At 44.2% G+C, this 23,424-nt stretch overlaps 1 protein-coding gene across 13 annotated transcripts in view; it reads left to right on the top strand.

Annotated features, from left to right (window-relative positions):
• The first annotated feature begins 246 nt into the window (after positions 1-246).
• CD200 (CD200 molecule) overlaps positions 247-23,424 on the top strand; it is a 67,387-nt gene continuing 44,209 nt past the window's right edge. For 6 of the 13 annotated variants that reach the window (XM_067300520.1, XM_067300495.1, XM_067300505.1 and 3 more), the window contains exons 1-6: positions 247-405; positions 2,399-2,491; positions 3,295-3,376; positions 4,203-4,529; positions 5,197-5,463; positions 7,321-7,437. In XM_067300520.1, the coding sequence (XP_067156621.1) occupies positions 247-405; positions 2,399-2,491; positions 3,295-3,376; positions 4,203-4,529; positions 5,197-5,463; positions 7,321-7,437 (1,045 nt within the window). Of the gene's footprint in view, positions 406-610; positions 668-722; positions 883-1,986; positions 2,043-2,398; positions 2,492-3,294; positions 3,377-4,202; positions 4,530-5,196; positions 5,464-7,320; positions 7,438-12,652; positions 12,946-16,323; positions 18,818-23,424 lie in introns of those variants that run through there. The other 7 variants (XM_067300562.1, XM_067300545.1, XM_067300515.1 and 4 more) reach the window with 7 other exon arrangements.

Here is a 23,424-nt window from a genome sequence, read left to right as displayed (position 1 = left end):
GCTAAAGTGCTTTTATAGTTTTACTGCTGGATGATTAAAAAAGAGCAGAGCACGAACCCACGATAGGCTCTCCTACGCTGATTTTGTTGGTGTGCAAGGCTGAAGCCCAGCTCTGCGACCGCTGTCAACCCTAACCCACCATGGGAGCGAAAGGGCAAATGTCACGCACGTCTTTGAGGAGGAGAAGGAGGATCCGGGCAGCTACAGCCCGGTCTGGCCTCCGTCCCTGGGAAGACTATGGAGCTAATGCTCCTCCAAGCCCCTTCCAGGCACGTGCAGAAGAAGAAGGCGGCTGGTGCCTGTCCGGATCTCCGACGGGCAAACCAGGACCCGACGGCCTGCGGCAGCGAGCGGGCAAGGACACGGCACTGGAGGCTGCCCAGCAGCATCCTGGCAGCCGAAGCGGTGAGAGGGGGCCTGGACCGGCGGTGGCGGCGCCGTGGGGTGCTCAGGAGCCGCCAGCCGGCACCGGGGCCGGTGCTGCTACAGGTCGTTATGGACGAGGCGGGGCGCTGCCCCGGGGGCGGAGGCTCCGGTCCTGGCGGGGCGGCCCCGGGGAGGCGGCCCGGCCCGGCCCGGCCCCGGTGCTGCCCGGGGGCGCCGCGGCGGGAGGCGCAGCGCAGCCCCGGGGTGGCTGCCCGGCCGTCTGCGCCCCCGGGGCATCGCCGTGAGTAAGCGCTCGGCTTTTTCTCGGGTTTTGCTATTTTTGGGTGCGCTTTTTTTTTTTTTTCTTTTTTTTTCTTTTTCTTTTTCTTTTTCTTTTAAATGTGTTCAGCTACCGGCGTCCGTGCGCGGAGATTAGCGTCCGAGATCCCGCGGCTGGCACCCGGAGCGGCCACGCTGGAGCTCGCCGCCGGGCGCAAGCTGCGGTTTGTCCGGACGGTAAAGTGCACTGAAAACCGGAGCGGGGGCAGGGGGAGGTGGGGGCAAAGGGCCAGAAACAGGGAGGGGGTTGCAGGGGCTTGAGCCGTTTCTGTGCTCCGCATGTTTCTGGATATCGTAATGCAGTGGTGCATGGGCTCCGGCCCCCGTTAGACCTGCGCGTTTTGCTTGAAAAAGTATACTTCGCCAAAAGTATGAAAGGTTTTTAAAAGTTGATTGGAAAAGAATCATAAAAGGTCATTCATTGAGGGCAATTAAATACAGCAGCGGGGATACAGTCTGTAGCTCAGGAAACCTCTGAGATGCAATTTGAGATAGCACAGCATGGAAAGGATCACTCTTTACTTGCCCTGGTCTTATGCCCCCCCCCCTTTTTTTTTTCCTTTTCCCTCCTAGTGCACTAGAATGGGTCTCTGACTTAGAGGGACTTTTTTGTGACCACTATAGCTTGCGAGATATGCTGGTTCCTTATTGTAGGACATCTTGTAGCTACACTGTGTCAGAGCAATGGTGTGTGAAGGAATTTCCCAGATGCTAAAGCAGCGAGATAGTAGATTATTATTGAAAATTGTGCTTTGCTGAAGGTGTAGCACATCTTCCTGTGGTATATAAATACATGGCAACTTGAAACTTCTCTCTGGTCTTTTATGCTGGCCGTTGATTTTTGCATGTTTTTAGGAATATCTGTCTGAATATCTTAGAGAGCACCATGCTCAAGTATCCGACTATGCTGTATCATCTGCAAGTTCATTACTCTTTTGGCTTGTTGCTGATGGATTCTTATTTCTTGATTTCATGTATAAGAACTTAGTCTGTATTCATGCTTCGTAATTGTGGAATTGTATAAGGAGATGTTTTGGCCCAGAGAGTTTAAAATATAAGGGCAGGCTACTTGAAGCGTGTGTATGTGTTATGTGCACAAGTTTGCTGGGAATTTGTTTCTTAAATGCAATTTCCTTTCTCCCTCTCATTCATTTATTCAACAGCTCTTGCTTTCTAGAGCAGTATGATAACACAGAAAATGCTTACAATTCATTCAGTTTTCTGTTTGTTGCATGTTGTGAAAAAATTATGAGAGTTGGGTTTTGTCTGTGTTCTTGATAGGAGACATTCCCACGAAGCATCGGCTAGCCTTGCTGATATTGGCAAGAAGTTCAGGGGTATGTGATATGTGTTACAAAAATACTTTTTGTCAAATATTTTTTTTCGCTTGTATGATATAAGCTTCAGTTCCAGGCAGGTCAACAAGTCAGTTGTATTATGGCAGTGTTAACTGATTGAGGGAATGGGGAGCAAGTCAAGAGTTATTCACTAAAGAAAGCAGAAACACAACCTCTCTTTTGCCCCTTCCCCTCCTCATAAATATATTTGTATGTAGTAGGTGCAGTATGCCCCAGAGGTTCCCCAGTTCATTCTGTTTTGGGCGGACAGAGAGTCCTGAAGCCCTCAGAGAAGATACTTCCGTTTTATCCCTTCTGCCTCGTGTGCTAACTCTACCTCTCTCCTGCTGCTCTAGCTAGTCCTGGGGCACCTGCTGCTTCATAAATTACAAGCAATACATCTGGCTTTTTGTGGAAGCCACAGGGCACCCTGTGCAGCTCTCCTCTCGGTAAGTTGTTACAACTGTCAGTTTTTGCTATTAATGGACAATTTGCTGATAAATAAAATAAGGGCGGGGGATGTGGGGAGAAAACTACTCCCAAGGGATATCTGAACAACTCTGCTGGCTCAACGATCCAGTTCCTTTCTGAACCTGTGCACAGCTTGAACTCTTGCAGTGATCACAAAAACTCTGTGTTAATGGGTCCCACCACTAAACTGTTTATTTCATTAACAAGAACTTCCTTTGGTTCATCTGAAACGGTCCACTTAGCTGTTAAATTAGGTGTCACCTAGTGTTTGTGCTGGAAGAAACAGTGAGTAACTATTTCTGTTCATCTCCTGCCATTAATGTTTGTACAGACCTTTCTACTATCGCAATGAGAGTCTATAAAATTTATCTGCTCATGTGGGTCCCTAAGCTACAAGTGTCAGGGTTTCAAAAAAAAAAAGAAGTTTAAATTAAACCCATTGCTTTACATGCATGAATTAATCCATTCAGTAATTCAATATCCATGTGGAAGTGCTCTGTGAAAGAGTAAACTGCTGTTTGCAATTCTGGCTCTAAATGTGAGTCCTTGAGGGACAATTCAGAAAATGAATGCCTTTCTAACTTCCGTCACACAATATTTTGCTCCTTCATTTCAGCAATTTCTGTGTTGTGTAGTAGGACCTGTGAATTTTTCCGTCTGCCACTCATAAATACATTTTTCTTATGTGACAAAGCAACTGTAACACTCATATTCTGCAGAGGTGGTGTCGCTGGAAGATGATCTGTTATTAAGTCGTGCATCTCTTCTCATCTCTCTTCAGGTGAAGGGGATGCTGCCTTCCAAAATGACTTTCCAAGCTCTGCTTCTGAGTCTGTTTTGTGTTGTGCTTGGAAAACCAAGTGGTAAGTTGAATTTCCTCTTGTCTGTCTGCAAGTGGTTGGAGGTCTGATCTCTGATTCCTGAAGCTTCACCAGTGAGAGTATGGGCCAGGAAAAAATAGGGGGAATACAGGTCGCTGGTCCTATTTGAGGTACCTTAGATAGCTGAGACATATGCATGGTGCTGGCAGATGCGATGCAGGACCTGCTGAAGCAGCATTTGGAGGTGGGGGGCACACAACGCCTAGGGGCAGGTGTTTTACAGCAACACTTGACACATCTGTTCAGTCAAGTGTGTTGAGCCCTACGGGAGAGTTCACACCTTCCCATGCTGGATCTTCTCCTCAGGACCCAGTCTCTCTTTCTGTTTCCCTCCCTTTCAAACACATTGCAAACTCTGAAGCTGTATTGTCCAAAAATTCTCTTTAGCCCATTTTTCCATGCAGTTCTCTGAGAATAGCTTTGTATGTGCCTCCCTTGTTCATTCAATCTTCCTCCAGCTTTTTGAGAACAAAAATCACCCGCATGTCTGCTGAAAATGGGAAGCCATGCATGGATTTAATAAAACTGAAGTGAGTCTGCAGGGACTGGTACAGAAATGGGCTTTGTCTTTTCCTGTTAAAGAGTCTAGTGGAAAACGGCAGGTCCTTGGCTAGTGTAAATCAAGATCGCTCCATTGACTTCTGGGAGGATACAAGAGCAGGACTTTTAGGTGTGGGAAAACCACAGAAGCAATATGTCATTGATAAATTGCTATGTCTATTGGTAATCCAGGCCTTAGAGTCAACTACAGACTTTTAAATATGAGTGTGATACTAGCTCGTTTCATTCACTGTTTCTGTTGCTGCAGTGGTTACGCAGACTGGCCACAGAGAGGTGAAGATGGGTGACAACGTGACTCTGAGCTGTGTCCTGACAGAACCCAAGGATATTCTGCAAGTGACGTGGCAAAAGGACTCCGAAAAATCACGTGAGAATATAGCTACGTACAGCAACATAAAAGGACTAAGGATTCACGAACCCTTTCAGGACCGAATGAATTTCACAAGTCTGGTTCTCAATGAGACAAACATCACTTTCTGGGATGCTAGAATGGACGATACGGGATGTTACATATGCCTCTTCAACGTTTTCCCCCTCGGCTCCTTCTCGGGCCGTACCTGCCTGAGTGTCTTTGGTGAGGTTCTCTAGAGGAGTATGTCTCTAATGGAAAGCGAGATGTTTTCTCAGCCACAGCGTTTCCTTCAGTGGACTCAGAAACTCCAGTGGTAGGAGCTTGCTGCATGGGATGTGGCATAGAAATAGGGCGTTATTACTGTGAGCAGGACTCTGTAGGGTTGTATTCAAGCCCGTTGCAGTTTTGGCTCCTGAGCTTTCGTTGTTCATTATATTGCAAGTACTAACTAAAAAGTAGCTAAAAGTGGGATCTTTGTGCAGCCCCTGAGCAGCTGGAACGTGTGCAGACCAGCATGTTCATTGTGTGTTCTGTGGGTGCCAGGTACGACTCCAGTGCTGTGAGCTGCCATGCCAAACCCTATCACTGATGGAGGATTAGCAAACGGGAGAACAGCATGGACCAAAAAATGGTTTTACTTGACAAATTATTTTAAAATCTGAGATTTCAGATTATATGAAACTTTTTCAGTATATCATTTCAGTATAAGATGAGGAACACTGAGTCGTGGGGAGGATCTGGGCCAATGTACTTTTCTTGTGTTCATGTACTACGGGCGTGTGTGAGAATTCAGTGAGCTCTACTCAGGTTGACACTGGTTAAATTGCTATCACTGCTTCTGACCAGGTGCTCTCTGTGGTAATGGATTGTTTCGTTTGTGTCTTGGAAGGTCTCAATGCATCTGTCTATTATAACATTTCCGAAGGGCATTTGACAGCCATCTGTAATGCTGTTGGCCTCCCAGAGCCTACCATCAGCTGGAACGGCTTGTTCAATTCTACTCCAACACAGGAGGAGGTCAGGCACAGCAATGGGATGGTGTCTATCACCAGTAAAGTGGAGATCTATGACACGCGGAGCCTCAGGAAGCAAGAGTTGACCTGCAAAGTAAGCAACAAGAATGAAGAAATGGAATTGCCCTTGAAAATGAGAAAGGGTGGGTGAATGATACAACTTACTTGTTAGCATTCTCTTAGCCTCCGTCTTTTGCACTAGCATGTTTGGATCTGCTGTGAAAGAGAGGGATTGAGATGTGTGCGTGCCAGGTAAGAAGGAAGTAAGCCCTACTCTGCGTTCCTCCTTGAGATAGCAATATATTGTGGTGTTTTCCACAAAGGAAAAAAGCCAAACTAGGGAACTATGGATTTTAGAAGCACCACGCATTCTGTAGCAAGTTGAAACTCAGTTTTCAGATATGCCTTTCTCATTTCTTTGACAGTCCAAAGACATATATCAAGTGAAAAATATTTATATCAAGTGAAAACTCTGTGGGTGGAAGTTTGCCGAAGTGGAAGCCTGGAAATTAGTAACAGATTATCTTTGAACGATAATTAATCAAATGTCCCAGTTAAACTTATTACATGTTTTGATACCTCATTCAGTTAACCTTCTGCGCAGCATGTTTTAATTTCCCTGACATTTTTGCTAAGACAGGCGCACATTGCAGTGATCATAAGGGAAGAATAGCTTTTCGGGCAGACAGGAAGGTGATCATTTGTAGATACTTATACTAGTTTTATGAGAAAATCTTAAATACATCAATGTCGCATCTAAACACCTTGCAGTGCCAATTTATTTCTTCCAACATTCTACTCTGCTGGAACGATATTAGCCCAGTTCTACAGATAAGAAAGAGAAACATTATGAGCTTAAGTAGCAGCCTGAGTTCACTCAGGAATGTTATGATATAACCTGATTTAAAATTCAGATGTCTCCAAGTCCAGAGCCTTAAAGACCATTTTTCTGCTTTGTGGAAATTAGGAAGACGGGAAAAGCAGTTAGAGATTGTGAACTAAATCCCTTAATAAGTGCTAAGTGAAAAGTGATTGTTATAGGAGAAATAGTAAAGAAAAAAAATCTGACTTTTTAAATTTTCTATCAAAAAATTCAAAGCAAATTAGTTACGAATTCTCAGTGATGTTAGCTGAAAAATCATAATAAATCTTTTTATCTTATCTCAAATGCAGTGTTCTTTTGTTTTGATTTGTTTTGTTTGAAAAGGAAACGTGTATCTGAAAGCAGGAAACTGAGATTGCTGTTATTCATTGCTAGGAAAATGAAAAATCAGTTAAGAGCCCATTGTTTTAGCAGTCTAGCCTTTCAGAGAAAGAGAAATTCAAATGAAAAGCTGAACCTAGCTATGCTAAAGGACATGATAGTTTCAGCTTGATCCAAATAAATTTTAGTTCAGTAAGTTTTAACATCAGTGAGCTTTGAACTGAGCCTTCATATTATTACTTTGATTAATGACAGTCAAATGAAGTGGCTAATGCCTGACCCGAGGGAACCATTTGCACTGGAGTGTTGGTTAGAGCTACTTGCAGGCATCAAAACCATGGGCGTACTTTCTTTTTTGAAAGTTAATTTAGTCTTTGTAACAGTGATAGAAATGTTTAACAGTAAAAGAAGTATCTGTTATTTTGCAAACAAGAACTTGGATTCTGGAGGAACAAAGAAATCCTTCGGGAAGCGTTAAGACTTGTAAAAAAATTCTGCTTATGTATGTGTGCCAACTGCCATATCAGGGATGAGAACTGACAGTTTTCTTTGTTGTGGATGAACTCGAGCGCATTTTTTTTTGACAACGCATTTTCTGGAAAGCAGTAGGCAAGTATGTTTGGCTTTGAAGATACACACACACACTCTCTCTTTTGAGCAATTGCTGCTTTCATGTAGCTTAGTAATAACTTTCACAAAATCTCAATTAGGAACCATTGCCATTAATCAGGCATTCTCTTGGCTCTTTTTGCTCTTTTTTCCTATATAAATCATCTTTGTTTCTTGTTCTTCACAGAAGAGTCATTCTCATTCCTTGGACTGATGATTACTTTGGGGATTTTACTTGTCGTCTTCGTTCTGATTGTGATGGCAGTGTGGTGGAGGAAGAGGATATGCAAGAGGGGTCAAAGCGGTGAGTCATCTGTTGCATGGAAACCGACAGTTTGCACAGAGCAAAAGGTCTTGCAAGGTGTCACCTCCACAGAAAAATGACACTTCACTGAGATATCATTAAGGGCTATGACACCATCATATTGGACAAGGAAACTTCATAATAATGTGACTAAAATTATTAGAGGTTGCCTCAGTACCATGTAATTTTAGGAGCTATTTTCCTACTACTACTGCCAAGGGGCAATACATGACTGCAGATTAGGAGGGGACGTTACAAGCAGAGCAAGACACACTGCCTGTATTTTGCTTTCAGGTGGAAGTCTTAGGAGACGTAAGTAATTCAGTAGACATTTTTGCTTTCACAGAGGGACACAAACATATTCAGTCTAAGTCTGCTCAGAGAGTTTTTGGCAGGAGAACTGGTACATTGGAAAGAAGCTGCGCAGGAAGTGTGATGTGCCCTCGAGAGAAGGGGTCTCTTCTGGTCATGGCACCCTTAAGTGTTTTAAGACAAAACCATATAATATGATGGAGAAGTTACTGAGTCCGAGTTGCTTCCAATTTGGTGCATGAGTCTAATTCCTAATGCTGAATTAAGGAGAAATTGAGGTCAATGCAATTGTCCTTGTATGTGTGATGAGCTGATAAACCTGATAAATAATCAGATATCTGGTCTTAATTACTAAGAACTGTGTAGAAAGGGAAAAAAGTAGAGAAGGGAAACCAGGTAAGAAGTAGGAATGAGTGAAAAAGGCAAGACATTGAAGAAGCCGCCCATGTGTGGAGGAGATAGATAGAGTCTTCAGCTTCAGAAATCACAGAAATGTGATAGTCTTTGTTAATCTCACTCTTGTATGAGTAGATCAAAATGGTTTGTCTGGCTTTAAATTTTATTACTGTGTTTAGAAGTAGTTTCTGAAGCCAGCACACATTAACTCCTGAATGTTTAGATAGCTGTTTCATACTGATAATGTGACTTCATGTAAAGAGGTATTTCCAGGAATGTCAGACTGTGTGAGCCTAGACGCATAGTATTTACTGTTAAGAGGGAGTCATCTAATAGATCTGCCATTGCTAGAGGTACAAAATGCTTCACTGAGAAAAAAGAGAAGCAAATGCTTTTTAGCACCCAAATAAAACTTTTTAATTGTAAAAAGCATTGAGCAGCTTTGCATCAATCCTGTAAGCAATTCAGAAGAGGAAAAAAATGGTACAGTTCTTTAAATCACTGCTTAAAAACAAACTACTTTTAACATTTGGAATTTCAGACCAACACGGAAGTTAAAAGACAGAGATAAAAAGCTTCCTGTCTAAAAAAAAAAAAAGGTCAGATGCTTGTAAGAAAGACGTATCCTTACACACCAACTTGTACTAAGCAGATGGTGAAGGAGAGATCTTGAGGGAGAGGTGACCTGGCAGAGGTCTGTGATCACCTGCTGGAGTGGATCAGGGAGTGACCAGGCAAAGAGAGAGCTAAAAAGTGCAGGCAGGGTCCTGCACAGGTGAGAAGCTATTTTCTCATGCGCCAGATGAGGAACACCACGCTCGAATGCTGGGACTGCACTGCTGACTAAAGCAGGAGCAAGGTCACACTCTGAAGTGCTGCTAGGCCAGACCAGGCTGCTTAGATTTAGATGAGGCCGAGGATGTTAATTAACCCGCTGGCATGATTTTGGCCCTTGGTAATTAGCTGTTCCCCAGGCAATGCATGCACATGGTTCCAGCAATGGCAGGTAACAGGACCATTCCCAGTGGGCAGTGTGGTTAGCTTTACAGCAGGTTTCCTCACCCTATACTGTCCACTGCTTAGCAGGCTTTGGACCCTGGAGCCGTCTCATGCATCCTTGTGCCATGTCATGCAAGACAGTTTCTTGCTGCGAAGACACCACTGTGATGCACAGCAACAGAGCCTGAACGTTATTTTGGATACTTTGAACAGAACACCCTTCCCACACACACAAAAACGTACATAAGTCTTAGGTAAACAAGGTTACCATGGGGGACCGGAAGAGACCTACGGTCAAGTGCTGAGCAGTGGGAACGAAATCATTCTGACCTCCTTGGCTCCGGGGCCAAAAATAGTCTTTGGCTTTGGTTTCAGCAGTACAGATGTAGCCAGAGTCTGCTGAAGTGAGAGAAACCATCTATGAATACAAACGGATTCCCTTCAAAATTCTTGAGAGGGGGCTGAGTTAAAGTGAGGAGCAACACATTCAGGATATTTGTTTTCCATACAGTCTGTTCCCTCTTTTCCTACCCGTTAAGTAAGGAGGTGTTGATAGAGATGTTATTACAAAATTGTCTCTCAAGTCCTTGTGGTGGGCCTGGAGGTTTACGCTTTGAAGAATGTAGCTGGCAATGGGCGATGGTCACGTTTGCTGTGATTTTAAGAAATGATGTACTGCTGCTCCCAGAAACGGCTGAGAGGATGGGCTGCTGGGACACAGGTCACAGCACTTTATAAAGTCCAGGCATTGGGTTGGCAGTCTGGTGCATGCCAGGGGATGTGTGGGTAGGGATAATGTCTGGGTGCTGGTTAGAGACTTCAGGTTAATAGGGCTGGATCCCCTGGCCTGATCTTTGGAGGGTCTAAGAGCCAGTTCAGCCAGATAAGATCACTCAAATCTTAGAAATAAGTGAGTGTGCACGTTTGGTTTCAGTTGCCAAACCTAGATCCAAGAAAGATGAAAATTACCCAATATTTTGGGCATTTTGGTTTTCTATTCCCAGAATCAAAACCAAAAAGCTTCATTTTGTTCCATGTGAAATGTTCCTTTTTGAAAAGAAATCCTTTGAGCACACTTCTAAGGAAGGCATAAGAAATAGTAAAACATGATGTGTTTACACTCAAAGGGCTGTGCCCCTTCTTTCTTACCTAATAGCTCAGAGGTTAGAGTGGACCCCGGGTCAGCAGGGACATGGGCCCTCACACCCTGCTGCTTGGAGAGCATCCAGCTCCCCAGCCGCATGTGTGTCCTGGTGCATCGCAGTGTCAAAAATTTGTATAAATAAGTGTTCACTGGGGCAGAGAGGGTAAGCCAGGTAAGCAGTGTTTAGCAGTGGATGCAAGTTGGTTGCTTTAGAGCTTATTGGTAAAAGCAGATTTTTAGGGACTTCATCTGTCAGTGTTCCTTCCTACTTATAGTGGGTTTTGAGTAGCTGTGATGCCAGGGTGTGGCCTCTACAGGAGCCTTTGAAGTCTTTTTGCCTCTGTCTTTTTAATGTAGTCTAGTTTGTGTCGGTCTTTTTCTATATCTTTTCAGTTGCTCTTCAGTGTTTACTGTTGAAAATGCCATGCACTGACTCAGATTCCTTTTGCATAAAGGCAACATTACTTTATCCAAAGTAATCTTGACCAGCTGGTCCTCTTCCTTTATAAGGTGGACAACATAGCTAAACATGTGTAGTCCATCTTCCTAATGTACATCTGTTTTCCTGAAAGCCTCATTAGTTAGCCTGTTGTAAAACTCTCTAACACTGGTGCAGTTTGATTACTCTGCCACTATCTGATCTTCTGGTTATTCTTTTTTATCCATTGCTAAAAGTTACTCTTCATCTTGCATATGATTCCACTGTAACCTTCCCAGCAAATCCTTAGTATGCCAAGGATAGCTGTGGAGCTACAGTAACTTTTAACACTGTGTTTAGAATGTATTACCACTCTAGAGCTAGCACATTTTAACGAGGAAATACCCTGGTCTCGCCTCTAAACAATGCACATTAGACCCAGGTCTCATTTTGTGGTGATTTGGTTTTCGCCTGATCATCTTTGAAATTGAAACTTATGGTCTTTAAAGCGTTGTTTACAGCAGAGTAAACCGAAAGAGCATAACATTTGGTGGGAAGCCTTTTCCTGGGCTTACTCTACAGTATCCTTATATATTCTGTTGGAGTGAGGAACAGCGCCTGTGTACATATTTCTGGACACAGGTCTTAGACAACACAAAAGAGAGCTAACAGCAATGACTGGGGGATGGCAATTACTTTCTGAGGTTGCTTTCTGGGATTTCAATGCTTCTTTTCATTCTGCACTAGATTGAAAGCAAAGCCCTTCCAGTTTTGTCAGGATGCCTGTTTTTTTAGCTTGAAACGGTGGCTTTTTATCTGAGTGTCTGGGGACCCTTCTCTGTCACAGCTTCTGCTGTACTGCTTCTGCTGCTCAGAGTAGGGTGGGTTTTTTTGGTTTGTTTTGTCTGTTTTTGCTTCACCCTCCCCATGACAGACACTTGGGAATCAGATGAGGAGCTGGAGCTCAAAATCATTGTCCCATGCCTCAGGCATTTGCCTTAGGTCCCAGATGACAGAGCATACACATAGTTTGCTTTTCTCCAAAGCCATCTCGAGTGAAGCATCTTCACAAAGCCTGTCAAGCTGGCAGAACACCATTTATTTGGAAACAAACTGAGCAATCTTTGTGGCAAGAGCTGACACAAAAGCATCAAAAAGCTTGAATCTTCATTCCCTGCCACGTATAGAGGCACACCTAGCTGTGCCTGTTGCTTGAGTAAGCGCGATGAGCAGGCTGCTAGCAATTACCTGTCCACAGGTGTAACTTCCTCTGTGCCAGAGGGTTTTTCAGTGCTACTCTTTTTTGGTGAAAAGTTACACCTTTTCCTAAGTGGTTCAACTAATAAAGCTTAATTGTAGGCCGCACCAATGTAAAGCAGTCTGGTTGACAAGCCAGGTATCTGGACCTAGAGACTGTTAGTCTAAATAAATTCCTGTGTCTCCTCTGTTACACACATATCTCAATCTGAACACTCTCCACAGCATCAGCTGTTTCTTCAAGGCCTGCAAGAAACTTGTATTTCACCCCAGGCAGTTAAAAAGCTTTAGGGTCAGTGTGTTTTCCAGAGGCTTGTAGTGGTCTGTGAGAAAGGTTTATTTCCGAATGGATATGTATGCCAATATGATTTTTTTAGCATGGGTGCATAAATAAGAACAGCTGACCTTTCTTGGGTGGCTTCTGTATGTTTTGCCATGTGCAAGGTTTGAAAAATAGGGCAGATTCCAGTTGTCCAGAAAGCCTTACAAGAGCAAGCACTTGCACAAGTTTTCCATTGCTTTGTTTTTGTTTACACTACAGATGAGAGCTATTTCTGGAAGAGCATTTTAGCACAATTCTCTAGTGCTTATTCAGTTTGGGGAAGGCTGAGACAAGATTGTTTATAAGCTTTGGATGAAAAATTATCTCAGTTCTTATTTTATCTGTATGACTTTGCTTGTTTCTTCAGTGGATTTACCTCGACATGCAGCTCTTGTTTTTCTTAATAGCAAGAGACCTAATCGTTATGAAGAGCAGAGTCACAAGGCAGTGTTAAGAGACTTTTCAAGATAATTTTTGCCAAGAGTGACAGCCACATATCAGCCTTACAGGTGATGAACTCAGTACAAAACTCCCTTTTGTGAGCTGCCTGGATGACACGCTCTCTGCTCACAGAGGAACGGGGCTCGGGCAGGGTTGTCCCAGCTGGGCAGTCCCCTTTTTGAAGCACCGTGGTTTCCTCTCAAATGGGGCTTTAGCATGAGTGGGAGGTTATATTTGTCCTGTTTTGAAATAGGATTTGAAATAACAAAAATATGCTGAAAGTTGTTTTGCTGACAACAAGCAGCCTCATTCCTTTCCCCTTCTTACCATCCCACCAAAAAAAAAAAAAAAAAGGAAAAAACCCAAAGGAAACAACCAACCTAGCCAAAAAGCCCTACACAGACTTTAAAAAGAAAAGGCTGTGCAAAGTTTTCAGCAGAGGAGTAATTTTGATGTCAGGTTGCCCGCAGACGCAGATCTTTCACAGCGCAAGAGCACACCAGCTGCAGACAGCTCCCATTCCTCCACGAGGGCCTTCGGCCTTCACCTGCAGAAAAAGCAGCAAACGCAAACGTGCCCCCTGCTCCCAGCCGGGCTGGTTAACGAGCAGCTAATTGGTGCCACCGGGGCTCCCGGTCCCGACCAGGTGGGCAGCCGGGGTCACAGCCCCAGCGCTGCGGGTGGCCCTGCTCGGGGCAGGGAGGCTTTTCAGGGAGGGTGTGGGGAGCTTTTTGGTTTTCCGCTGCCCTGGGAGGGACGTGGCCCTGTGTGTTTGGGGACTGTGTGCTCAGCAGTGCCGTTTTTGCCTGGGAGGAGGAAATAAAGCCCATCTGCCCCAGATGGGATGGAGGTACTGATGCAGGAAACCTTCCAGAGTTTGGCCTGCCTATCTAAGGGAGAGATGATTAACCAGGTATTACTAGAAACAAAGTCCCTCTTTTTTTTTTTTCCCCCCCAAATAAGGGGGATTTTTGCTATGTGTGATTAGCACAATGTCTGTCCCATGCATCATGTCTGTGCTCTGATTTCACCATGAAATAATTTTCTAGGCCCTCTTTCTTCTTTTCATTTAAATAATAGTGCTTTGTGTGCAGCCAGAAAATGGCTGGCAGCTGAAATGGAGAAAAAATAGCATTCCTATTATATATGAACTGTTGTTTTGTTGTTTCTATTCCCCATTTAATTCCTTGGTAAGAATTACATACGTGCTCAATTCTGAATTTGTTTGAAAAGGAAAAAAATACTTTGGCAGTATGCAGTGTTATTCGATAAGGGCACAGGCACCTCTCTGTTATACTTCTAGGCCAAGTGTAAGGAGGCCAGGAGTTTTGCTTTCATGTCTCTGCTGATTTATTTGTTAGCTGTCATTTTTTAAGTAGGATACTACATTGTCTTAATGTGGGTGCCTTTTGGATAAATTACTTGTCATTGAAATGAGTGTCAACAGTAGGCCGGACATAAATTCAGTACATTAAACGTTAAAGCTTTTTTCCACTGTAATGTTTTCAAGAATACTGTTATATTGTATGTTAGTAGAATTTTCCCCTGCTACCCCTGACTTCCTCTAATTCTTAGTCATGTTAACTAAGAAGGACCTTTTTTTAAATGCCCTGTGAAAAAAAGATCCTTTCAGGGGTCATAGACTGGAGAGGACTCAAGCATCAGGACTAAATTTTGGAACATTAGGCTATTGGTATACTCAACAAATATCCTTATTTGTGTATTTTCAAAAACAGGAAAGTCAGTTTGTTTTTCATGGTTTATAAATCCATTTAGGTTTTTGCATATTCCCAGTCTCCGTGTCATGTTCTGAATTCTGCAGTGTGTGGTTGCCATAGCTAAAACACTGTTTTATTTAGTATCAGGTACCTAATCATTTTTTCAAAACTCACATAATCTAGTCTTCAGATCAACTTTTTTCAAAGCCTGAAATATTATTTGAAGAGGAATTGGTAGTCTTTGTTTAATGAAAACACAGAACAATGTAATAATTTTACCTGTTCTTTTTGTAATTGTAGGAAAGGGTGAATGTTTTATTTCCTTTTTTCAGTAAGTCATTCCTCTTATACACAGATAGATTAATGTTAATCCTGAAAATTTCATGCTCTACTCCGTGTCTTTTGTTTGGAAATGTCTTCTTATTTTTGCTCCGCTGTTTAAATATGCAGTGAGGCTTTGTATTCAGCTGCCAATTTTGTACAGTCAGAAAGGGCCGTTGCAATTGTCTGGTTGCTTTCAAGGTACCTTATTAAATTTTCAGGGGATGCAAGTGAATGAATCTCAAACCATGCTCTTTTTGAAGCAGGAGGCAAATTCCTGTGCTGTGTAGGTAGCACAGCTGGATGGGATCAGCAAGGGCCTGCTGGCCATGCCGTGCCCTGCCTGCTGCCCTGCCAGTCCTCTGAAAGCAGGATTGGCTTTTAAAATGGATGTTTTAATTTTCCACTGTGAGTTTCATGGTAGGATGTGCAAACTTCGTTTAGATGTACATGTATCTCCTGCAATTTACTGAGGAGAGCTGGTTTAAAGCAATGGAAACTGAAACCCCAAAAAAACGGCTGCCCGCGCGAGTGAAAGCGAGCCACCACTCATCCCCGGAGAGAGCCAGACATGTGGCCAGGCAAAGGCTGGGAGTCTTTTCTTTAACTGCGTCTCTTCAGGCCATTGTCTCTAGGTACTATAAATAAAGCTACAGCGTAATTCTGGGCTGGGAAGGTAATCTTTGGGGATTTGACAAAGTTGCCTTTTATAGCCTACTTTAAGCTGGAACTGATTTTGCAATCTTGGTGTTTTAGATCACCAAGGACGAAGCGTTGATTTAAACCTTCTAATGCAATTATGTCTTCTGCTTTTATGTTTTTGTTAGTTTCCTTTTAAAAAAAAGAGAAGGAATTTTTTTTCACAGTTGTACCATAATAACTGTAGGTTTTTCTCTTGCAATCAGAAACTTGAATTTATGTTTCAATTGGTATTTTGTATAATATAAAATTTTATCTTTTTTTTTTTTAATTCCTTTTTTGACAATGTACTTCTCTCTGCATTGGTAGAGGTGAAGTTACCAGACGGTAACATCTTTTGGCAACTATGGCCAAGGGTATGATTGCCAACTTGCTCCTGAGGTGCAATAGTTTGTAAAGTGAAGCCCTGCCCTCCAGTAGTAGCAAACACTGTTGCATGGCATGTTTCCTAGCTGGGTGGTTTGTCACCAAAGAGAAAATGCCATTTCAAAGTACCGTGCGCATGACACTTTCAGAACTGTTGTTTTCAGACTTTCTCAGAAATACACTCCTAGAGGGCTTTCTCTTGCTTTAAGAGAAACGGGGGAGAATCAGATAGGTGTCGTCTCTAGCAAACAGAAGAAGCAAGGGGGAAACGCAGGTCAAAGCCTGTTTTTTGGTGTTTTAGGGGAATGAATGACTCCATGTGTAGCAGGGAAGTCCTACGGTTGTTCCCCCAAGGGTGGTTTTGTGGTGGTTCCTCCCTGCTTTCCCCTTGGCATATCGCCACTCACTGCACCCGTGCTGCTCAGCAAGACCAGAGGAGGCAACACAATGACCATGATTCATCCTTTTTTTCCTGTTTTTCTTTGGTTTCTAGGATTCTAGAGGATTCCCATTCATCTACCAGATCACTACAGCCTAGCAGCCTGAAGTCGGCCTTAAAAGCAGTGACTTGCATGGCTGGAGAGTAACAGCAATCAAAGGGAATTACATCAGGACCAGAGCACTACACTATCTAGATGCTGTGCTTATTGCTGAAAGATTAGCACAATGTTTGTTTTCTGGTCCAGACACTTAATCATAGAAAGTAGGACCGGGGGAACATTTAGTCAACTCCTCCGCTGCCAGACTATTTTTAGTGTTGCCAGTCTGCAAAACGTATTTGCCTTCTTCCAGTTGAATTTTGAAAACCTCCAGGTTTGGAGGCTCTTCAGGCTCTCTGGGGGTGCCCTTCCAGCACTTAATAGCTCTCACAGTAAAGACGGCGTTTGTTTTTTTTTTTTTTTTTTTTCTTCTATAGCATCTACCTGCAATTTCACTCACTGCAACTCTGCGTTCAACACCCTCTTCATGTCACCTGCTTCTCTGCTCTTCCAGCCAGCTGATCTGACATTTTTCAGGGTGGCAGGCTGTGTTGCTTAGCTCTCCCTAGAGGGACCTGCTGCTACAGGACTCTGATGGCACCAGATTTGCCAGCAGCCCTGGGAAAGAGCAGTAGTGCTCCAGGCAGGTGACAGATTAGAAGCAGTAGTAGCCACAGTTAGAGAAGAAGTGTTTTAAATAATTTTTTTTTTTTTGGCTTTTCTTCTAATCCTGTCTGCTCTTAAATATTTAAGTGAGGAGAAGCAGAAAGCACAACCCAGTGGACGTGGAAGTACTGGCATCCCCTTCTTGCATTTCCTTTCTCTTTAACAGTGGTTCTCTCTCTCTATTTTTCTGTTAATACCCTAGCCCGCTCCTTGCGTAGCTGCCAAAATGCAGGGGCTAAGTTTCTGCATAGTTCCCGTGGTTGTTGTGTGTGCTGTCCAGAGCGGTCTCCCCAGTCTCCATCCTTTCGTGTCATTTGCCTTTGAATGCAGACAAACTGCTCTGCTGGTCAAAAGCAATTATTCCCTAATTTGACTTTGTTGTGTGAAATGCTGCACCCAGAGCTACCTATCGTGTGTCACTACTGTGAACTTCATGATATCAACGGGAAGTCTGACAGAGATTGAATTTGCTGAAGTGCTATGTTTTTGGTAGCCAATAAAGGCCCTGTGCTACTGCTACAAGCTGGGACATAACCCTGCTCCTGCCCCAGGGAGTTTCCCAGCTCTTCTCTGTTTTTTATTCCTGTTTGCTCCTAAATGCCTGCACGTGCCTGCTGGCCTGACCCTTTCCAGGCATGACGGTCCTGCCTGTCCCACCAGCTATGCCGCGCCACACTGCTGGGGAGAGCGGGTGGCTCCTGGGCGTTGCATTGTGGCTCATCTTAATTTGCAAGAGGTCAGAGCCTCTGTTTGCCCTGCGCCTCCTGGGGCTTGGTGAGGGCTCGATGCATATTTGCCAGTGTAGATGTTGCTAAAAACAAGCCTACCTCTGGGCATACCAACTGCATGGCCTGTTTTACTGACAGGTGGGAGGACGGTGGGGAATCCTCTGGGAATTTTTTTCTACTGATGAGTCCTAATGTCTAAGATGTGTCTCCACCTTCTGTTCCAGCTTAATATTAGTCATCCTATTGGGTTGGCCACTGATATCCTCTTGCCTGTTGGATTTGATTAGCCCTTTTTTTTGTGTATCTGTAATATTCTGTTGTATTAAGCATGTAACATTTTGGATAGTGCTTTTTATGTCATATATTAATCAAATACACATAATGTCTGTCTAAGCATCAATGGGGAAGATTTAGCAGATAGGAGACTTATGACTAACTGTTTCAGAGCTAATTTTTTTTGCTCAGAAAGCGTACAGTCAGAATATTTTCTTCTAGAATGGCAGCTCTTTAGAGTCTGACCAAAAAATTGTGTGTGTGTATGTCCCCATGTATTATTGAGGGTATGAGAGGGGTGATGTTTACTGTTACTATTGTATCAGCAACCTGGCTATTTTGCAGGTGCTATGCGATATATTTATATATTTTATTTTTTAAATTTAAAAAAATTGATCAAGCCAAAACACCACTGTTCCTTTTTTTGTCTGCTAAAAATAGTTGGTTTGGAGGACCAAAAATCCTTCATTCCAAGTTGTGCTTTTTTATAGTTTTGATTTAAATTCCTTTCTGTACAGAAAGTGGGACTCCAGGGTTTTTTGTTTTGGCTTGTTTGGGGTTTTTTAGTTTTTTTTTTTCTCAAAAGTTTTTTGAGCAAAGTAAGTTTTAGAATGAATTTAGAAAGTATATTTGACCAAAGCAGATGCAATTTACTTCAGATTTGAAAATGACCAGTCTATCAAATTACAATTTTATATATTTTTAGCAATCTGACATGTCTCGTGTTTGCTGTTTAATTATTCCTTATTTAAAGTTGCATGTTCTACTGATGTATTGATTGTCTTGTCTTGTGTATTTGCCTTTGCTGAAAAGATGCCAAATAAAGCAACTTTAAAAGTAAGGCTGTATGATTCCTTTCACTTGTAAGTGGCACCCACACCACGTGTGGGCCTTTGTAAATCAAATAGAGTTAACCCAAGCCTGTTTTTACCCAAGATGAGAGAAGCATCGTGCTTGAGCTGTGTGTGTGTGATTAAATCCCTTGGAAAAGGCAGTAGCAGCCTGCTGTATTCTTAAAGACATATGACCTTTTGTGGCAAACTGTGAAACCACAGTGATTTTTTTGCTTATTTGTCAGGGCATCAGCCTATACTTTCCTTCTTAAAAGATGTGATGGTGAGAACTTGCTTCTGGTTAAAAGGATATGGCAACACTCCCATCTGCGTAAAGGACTTGGAGCGGTAGGGTTATGTCCTATGTTCTGCAGTATTAGGGAAAGGCAGCAATTTCTTGCTTGTCTGAGCTCTGCTGGTAGGTAAAGTAGAATTGACCGTGATTTCCAGAGAATTTGAGACTGTGACATAAGCTCCCACTTACAAGTTTTTGGAGGAGACAAAAATTCTCCTGCTGCTGATGGTTTGTGAGGAGTGTCCCGCTGGATGCTGGCCAGAAGTGAAGGTCCCGTTGACCCCTCCCTTGCCCAGCATGCCAGGAGGGACGCGGTGCCTGGCGGCACTGAAATGGCAAGGCCTGGGTGGGGACTCGACCTTGTCTTAGCAGGGCAAAATGAGCACGGAGAAACAAAGCTAACGTGGGGACTGTGGGCTGGCAGGGTGACCCAGAGGCTCTGTGTAAGGAGTTGCTTTTTGGCTGACAGCCTGCTCCTCAGAGACTGTCAAGATGTTGGCTTCTCTGCTGAAACAATTGACGGCAAATTGTTTAGTTCCCACAGCTGTGTCCTCTCTTTGTGTGCTTTTCTTCCCGGCAGACTCAAGGCTGCTGTTACTCTAAGTCTGGAATTAGGCTGACATGTGGGGCAGGAAGGTGAGGGCTCTGCTAGAGATAACAGTTTCTGTGCACGGCTGTGCTGACGGGAAGAGATGGTCGTCAAAACCCCAGCAGGCAGGTCTAGGGTTATTGGGCGGGAAAGGAGGAGTTTGCAAAAAAGTATCACTTGTGACAGCAAACCAAGATGACTTTCTTGCCTCAGCCACTTTCGCATTGCTTTGCCACATTGAAGTCAGCTCCATCGCTCCAGCTGCCTCTAAAAAGGGACAAATGCACCCCGGGGTTTTTCCTCTTGTATCCTATCCTCCTTCTTCACTGATCCACAAACCTTCCTTCTGCTTCTGCACAAGCTATTTTCATTTTCCTAGGCTGAAATATAGACTTTCTGGATGTCTACAGGTGCCCTCTTGACAGTCTGTTGCCTCACGTGCCTGCCCGCTTGGCTCCTTGGCCGCCTGGCGCCCAGCTGGTTCCCTGCTCACTGCAGCAGCTGTCGCCACTGGAGTGTGGTGGCAGTTGTGCTTCTCACTCTGCAATGCAACAAGCTGTCAGGGGAGGAAGTGCAGAATAATTTTAGAAGCTAGGAGGATGTAGGGTATTTGCCTGCATTTTTTTTTTTTTTTCTTAAGATGAGTTGAAGCTAGCAACAGAATCAGCACTGGGCAAGAACTTGTGTGTCAATGACCAGTATTTAACACCCAAAAGGGGCTTAAAGAGCTTCTAAGTTAAAAGAACCCAAACTGTGTATTTCTGAGGCCACATGTATTTAGCAATATTCACTTTTTGCATATGGGTATCACATGCTCTCTCCTCTCAGGGACTTCATGCCATTTTTCATTCTGATTAGGAAGTTTCTATTTCCATGGTCCTAATCTCATGACATCCAGCTGTAAACCTCTACAGCCTTCTGCAGCTATGTTTCTGTAGGGTCGGCCTCCTAAAGATGTGTTGATCATTTTGTGAGCCAAAAGAAATTCACTTTATAAGTTTTTCCAGCATGCTGGAAAGCTCACCAGCACTAGGGCATAGGTGGCTAGCATGTCTTCTGGCAGTCAGCAACTTTGATGTGTTGTCTTCAAGAAATCTGACTTTGCAAGGTCTCAGAAAGACTATCTACCCCACCTTAGTAGGAAAACATAAACTGCAATGTGGGCTACAAGTTTTCCAGAGAGCCCCCCAAGTTGCTGTAGTCCTTGTGCTGAAGTACGGAAGAAAATTTGCAGCTTCCCTGTACCTAAAGAATCAAAATCTTTTCTGTGGACTTGGGACCCTTTTGTCCTGCAGTACTCAGGGATGGCTTGAAGACAATGGAAATGATGGGCGCTCAGCACTGTGGTTCATTGGGAGCCCTGCAACATGTCCTGCCAGCAAGAGAGATGGGCGACCGCCAAGATGGGCAGAATGGGGCAACGCGGAGCAGGATTTCAGCCCTGGCATCGCTCATCTGCATTTCCTTAAGAAAACCGAGGAGTTAGATTTCCTTACTAATTGCTGTTTGGTAAATTACTTCTGGAAAACAATGTAGCTGAGTGTTTGCCGACGATACCAAACTGGGAAGAGTGGCCGATACCCCAGAGGGCTGTGCTGCCATTCAGAGAGACCTGGACAGGCTGGAGAGGTGGGCGGAGAGGAACCTCATGAAGTTCAACAAAGGCAAGTGCAGGGTCCTGCACCTGGGGAGGAATAACCCCATGCACCAGTACAGGTTGGGGGTTGACCTGCTGGAAAGCAGCTCTGCGGAGAAGGACCTGGGAGTGCTGGTGGACACCAAGATAAGCATGAGGCAGCAATGTGCCCTTGTGGCCAAGAAGGCCAATGGTATGCTGGGGTGTATCAGGAAGGGTGTTGCCAGCAGGTCGAGGGAGGTGATTCTCCCCCTCTACTCAGCCCTGCTGAGGCCTCATCTGGAGTACTGCGTCCAGTTCTGGGCTCCCCAGTACAAGAGGGATGTGGCACTACTGGAGCAAGTCCAGCGAAGGGCTACAAAGATGATTAGGGGACTGGAACATCTCTCTTATGAGGAAAGGCTGAGAGAGCTGGGCCTGTTTAGCCTGGAGAAGAGAAGGCTGAGAGGAGATCTTATCAACGTGTACAAGTATCTGAAGGGAGGGTGTCGAGAGGATGGGACCAGACTCTTTTCAGTGGTGCCAAGCGACAGGACATGAGACGACAGGCACAAACTGAAACACAGATGCTTCCATCTGAACATGAGGAAAAACTTTTTCACTGTGAGGGTGACAGAGCACTGGACCAGGTTGCCCAGAGAGGTTGTGGAGTCTCCTTCTCTGGAGATATTTAAAACCCACCTGGATGCAATCCTGTGCAATGTGCTGTAGGTGACCCTGCTTGAGCAGGGGGGTTGGACTAGATGATCTCCAGAGGTCCCTTCCAACCTCAGCGATTCTGTGATTCTGTGATTCTGTAGGAAGTTGGCAAAGGAAGGAAATGAGATGGTTTCCCACTGCTTATTTGAAATGGAGTTTAATCAGGTCACTTCTTGTTAGATGAAGCATGTATCATACAGGCTGGCTCTTCTGCCAGTGGTGTTACAGAATTGCAGAACAGTTGAGGTTGCAAGGGACCTCTAGAGATCATCTAGTCCAGCCCCCCTGCTCAAGCAGGGTCACCCAGAGCACCTTGCACAGGATCACGTCCAGGTGGCTTTTGAATATCTCCAGAGAAGGAGACTCCACAACCTCTCTGGGCAACCTGTTCCAGTGCTCTGTCACCCTCACAGTGAAGAAGTTTTTCCTCATGTTCAGATGGAACTTCTTGTGTTTCAGTTTGTGCCTGTTGCCTTCTGTTGTATTGCTGGGCACCACTGAAAAGAGTCTGGCCCCATCCTCTTTGCATCCTCCCTTCAGATACTTATACACATTAGTAAGATTCCCCCCCCCAAGTCATCTTTTCTCCAGGCTGAACAGGCCCAGCTCTCTCAGTCTTTCCTTATATGAGAGATGCTCCAGTCTCTTCATCATCTTTGTAGCCCTCCCCTGGATTTGCTCTAGTAGCTCCATGTCTCTCTTGTATTGTGGAGCTCAGAACTGGACACAGTACTCCAGATGTGGCCTCACCAGGGCTGAGTAGAGGGGGAGGATTACCTCTCTCAAACTGCTGGCAATGCTCTTCCTAATGCAATCCATCTAGATTAAGAAACTATTAAGAAAGCGCTTAATGTATTTCAGTTAGTAAAACGTACTGTGAGAGTTCGGTGGATTTTTATTTGACATCACCCACCCTTAAAGTGTTTCTGATTTCACCTCCTTTCTTCCTGTTTATGTCCTTTCTCTGTTATGTGTCCTTCCCTGTCCTCTGATCCTTTGTTCCTCTCAGTCCTGGGCATACCTCTTACTTCTAGGTCTTTCTTTTGTTCTTTGCTAAGAATTTTTCCAGAAAGTGCTATTTTCTGTCCATCTGGCTGGTCCCTTTCCCTCTCTGATGCCAGAGTATTCACAGTGGTCGCTCCATCATGTGAAGGTATTGTCTTCTCCCTGATTCACAGTAGCCCCATGGTAAAAGTAACCCTGATCCTCATCCTTGTTCCCAAACAAGTTCTTCTAGGAGAGGTGAATAACCCACACACCAGCAGACAGACCAGGGAAAACCGAAGCAGCTGCCTGCCCATCAGCTGGCAGCAGGAGCTCCCTGCAGAGCCGGAATGCCTGGCACTCACAACGCCAGTCCTCCCATCAAGACATATGGAAAAAGTGAAGGTGCAAC

Source organism: Apteryx mantelli, chromosome 1, assembly GCF_036417845.1.
Source record: "Apteryx mantelli isolate bAptMan1 chromosome 1, bAptMan1.hap1, whole genome shotgun sequence".
In the NCBI taxonomy this organism is placed as follows: Eukaryota; Metazoa; Chordata; class Aves; order Apterygiformes; family Apterygidae; genus Apteryx; species Apteryx mantelli.
The sequence above is the reverse complement of the archived record's forward strand: the minus strand, read 5'-3'. Positions and strand labels throughout refer to the sequence as shown.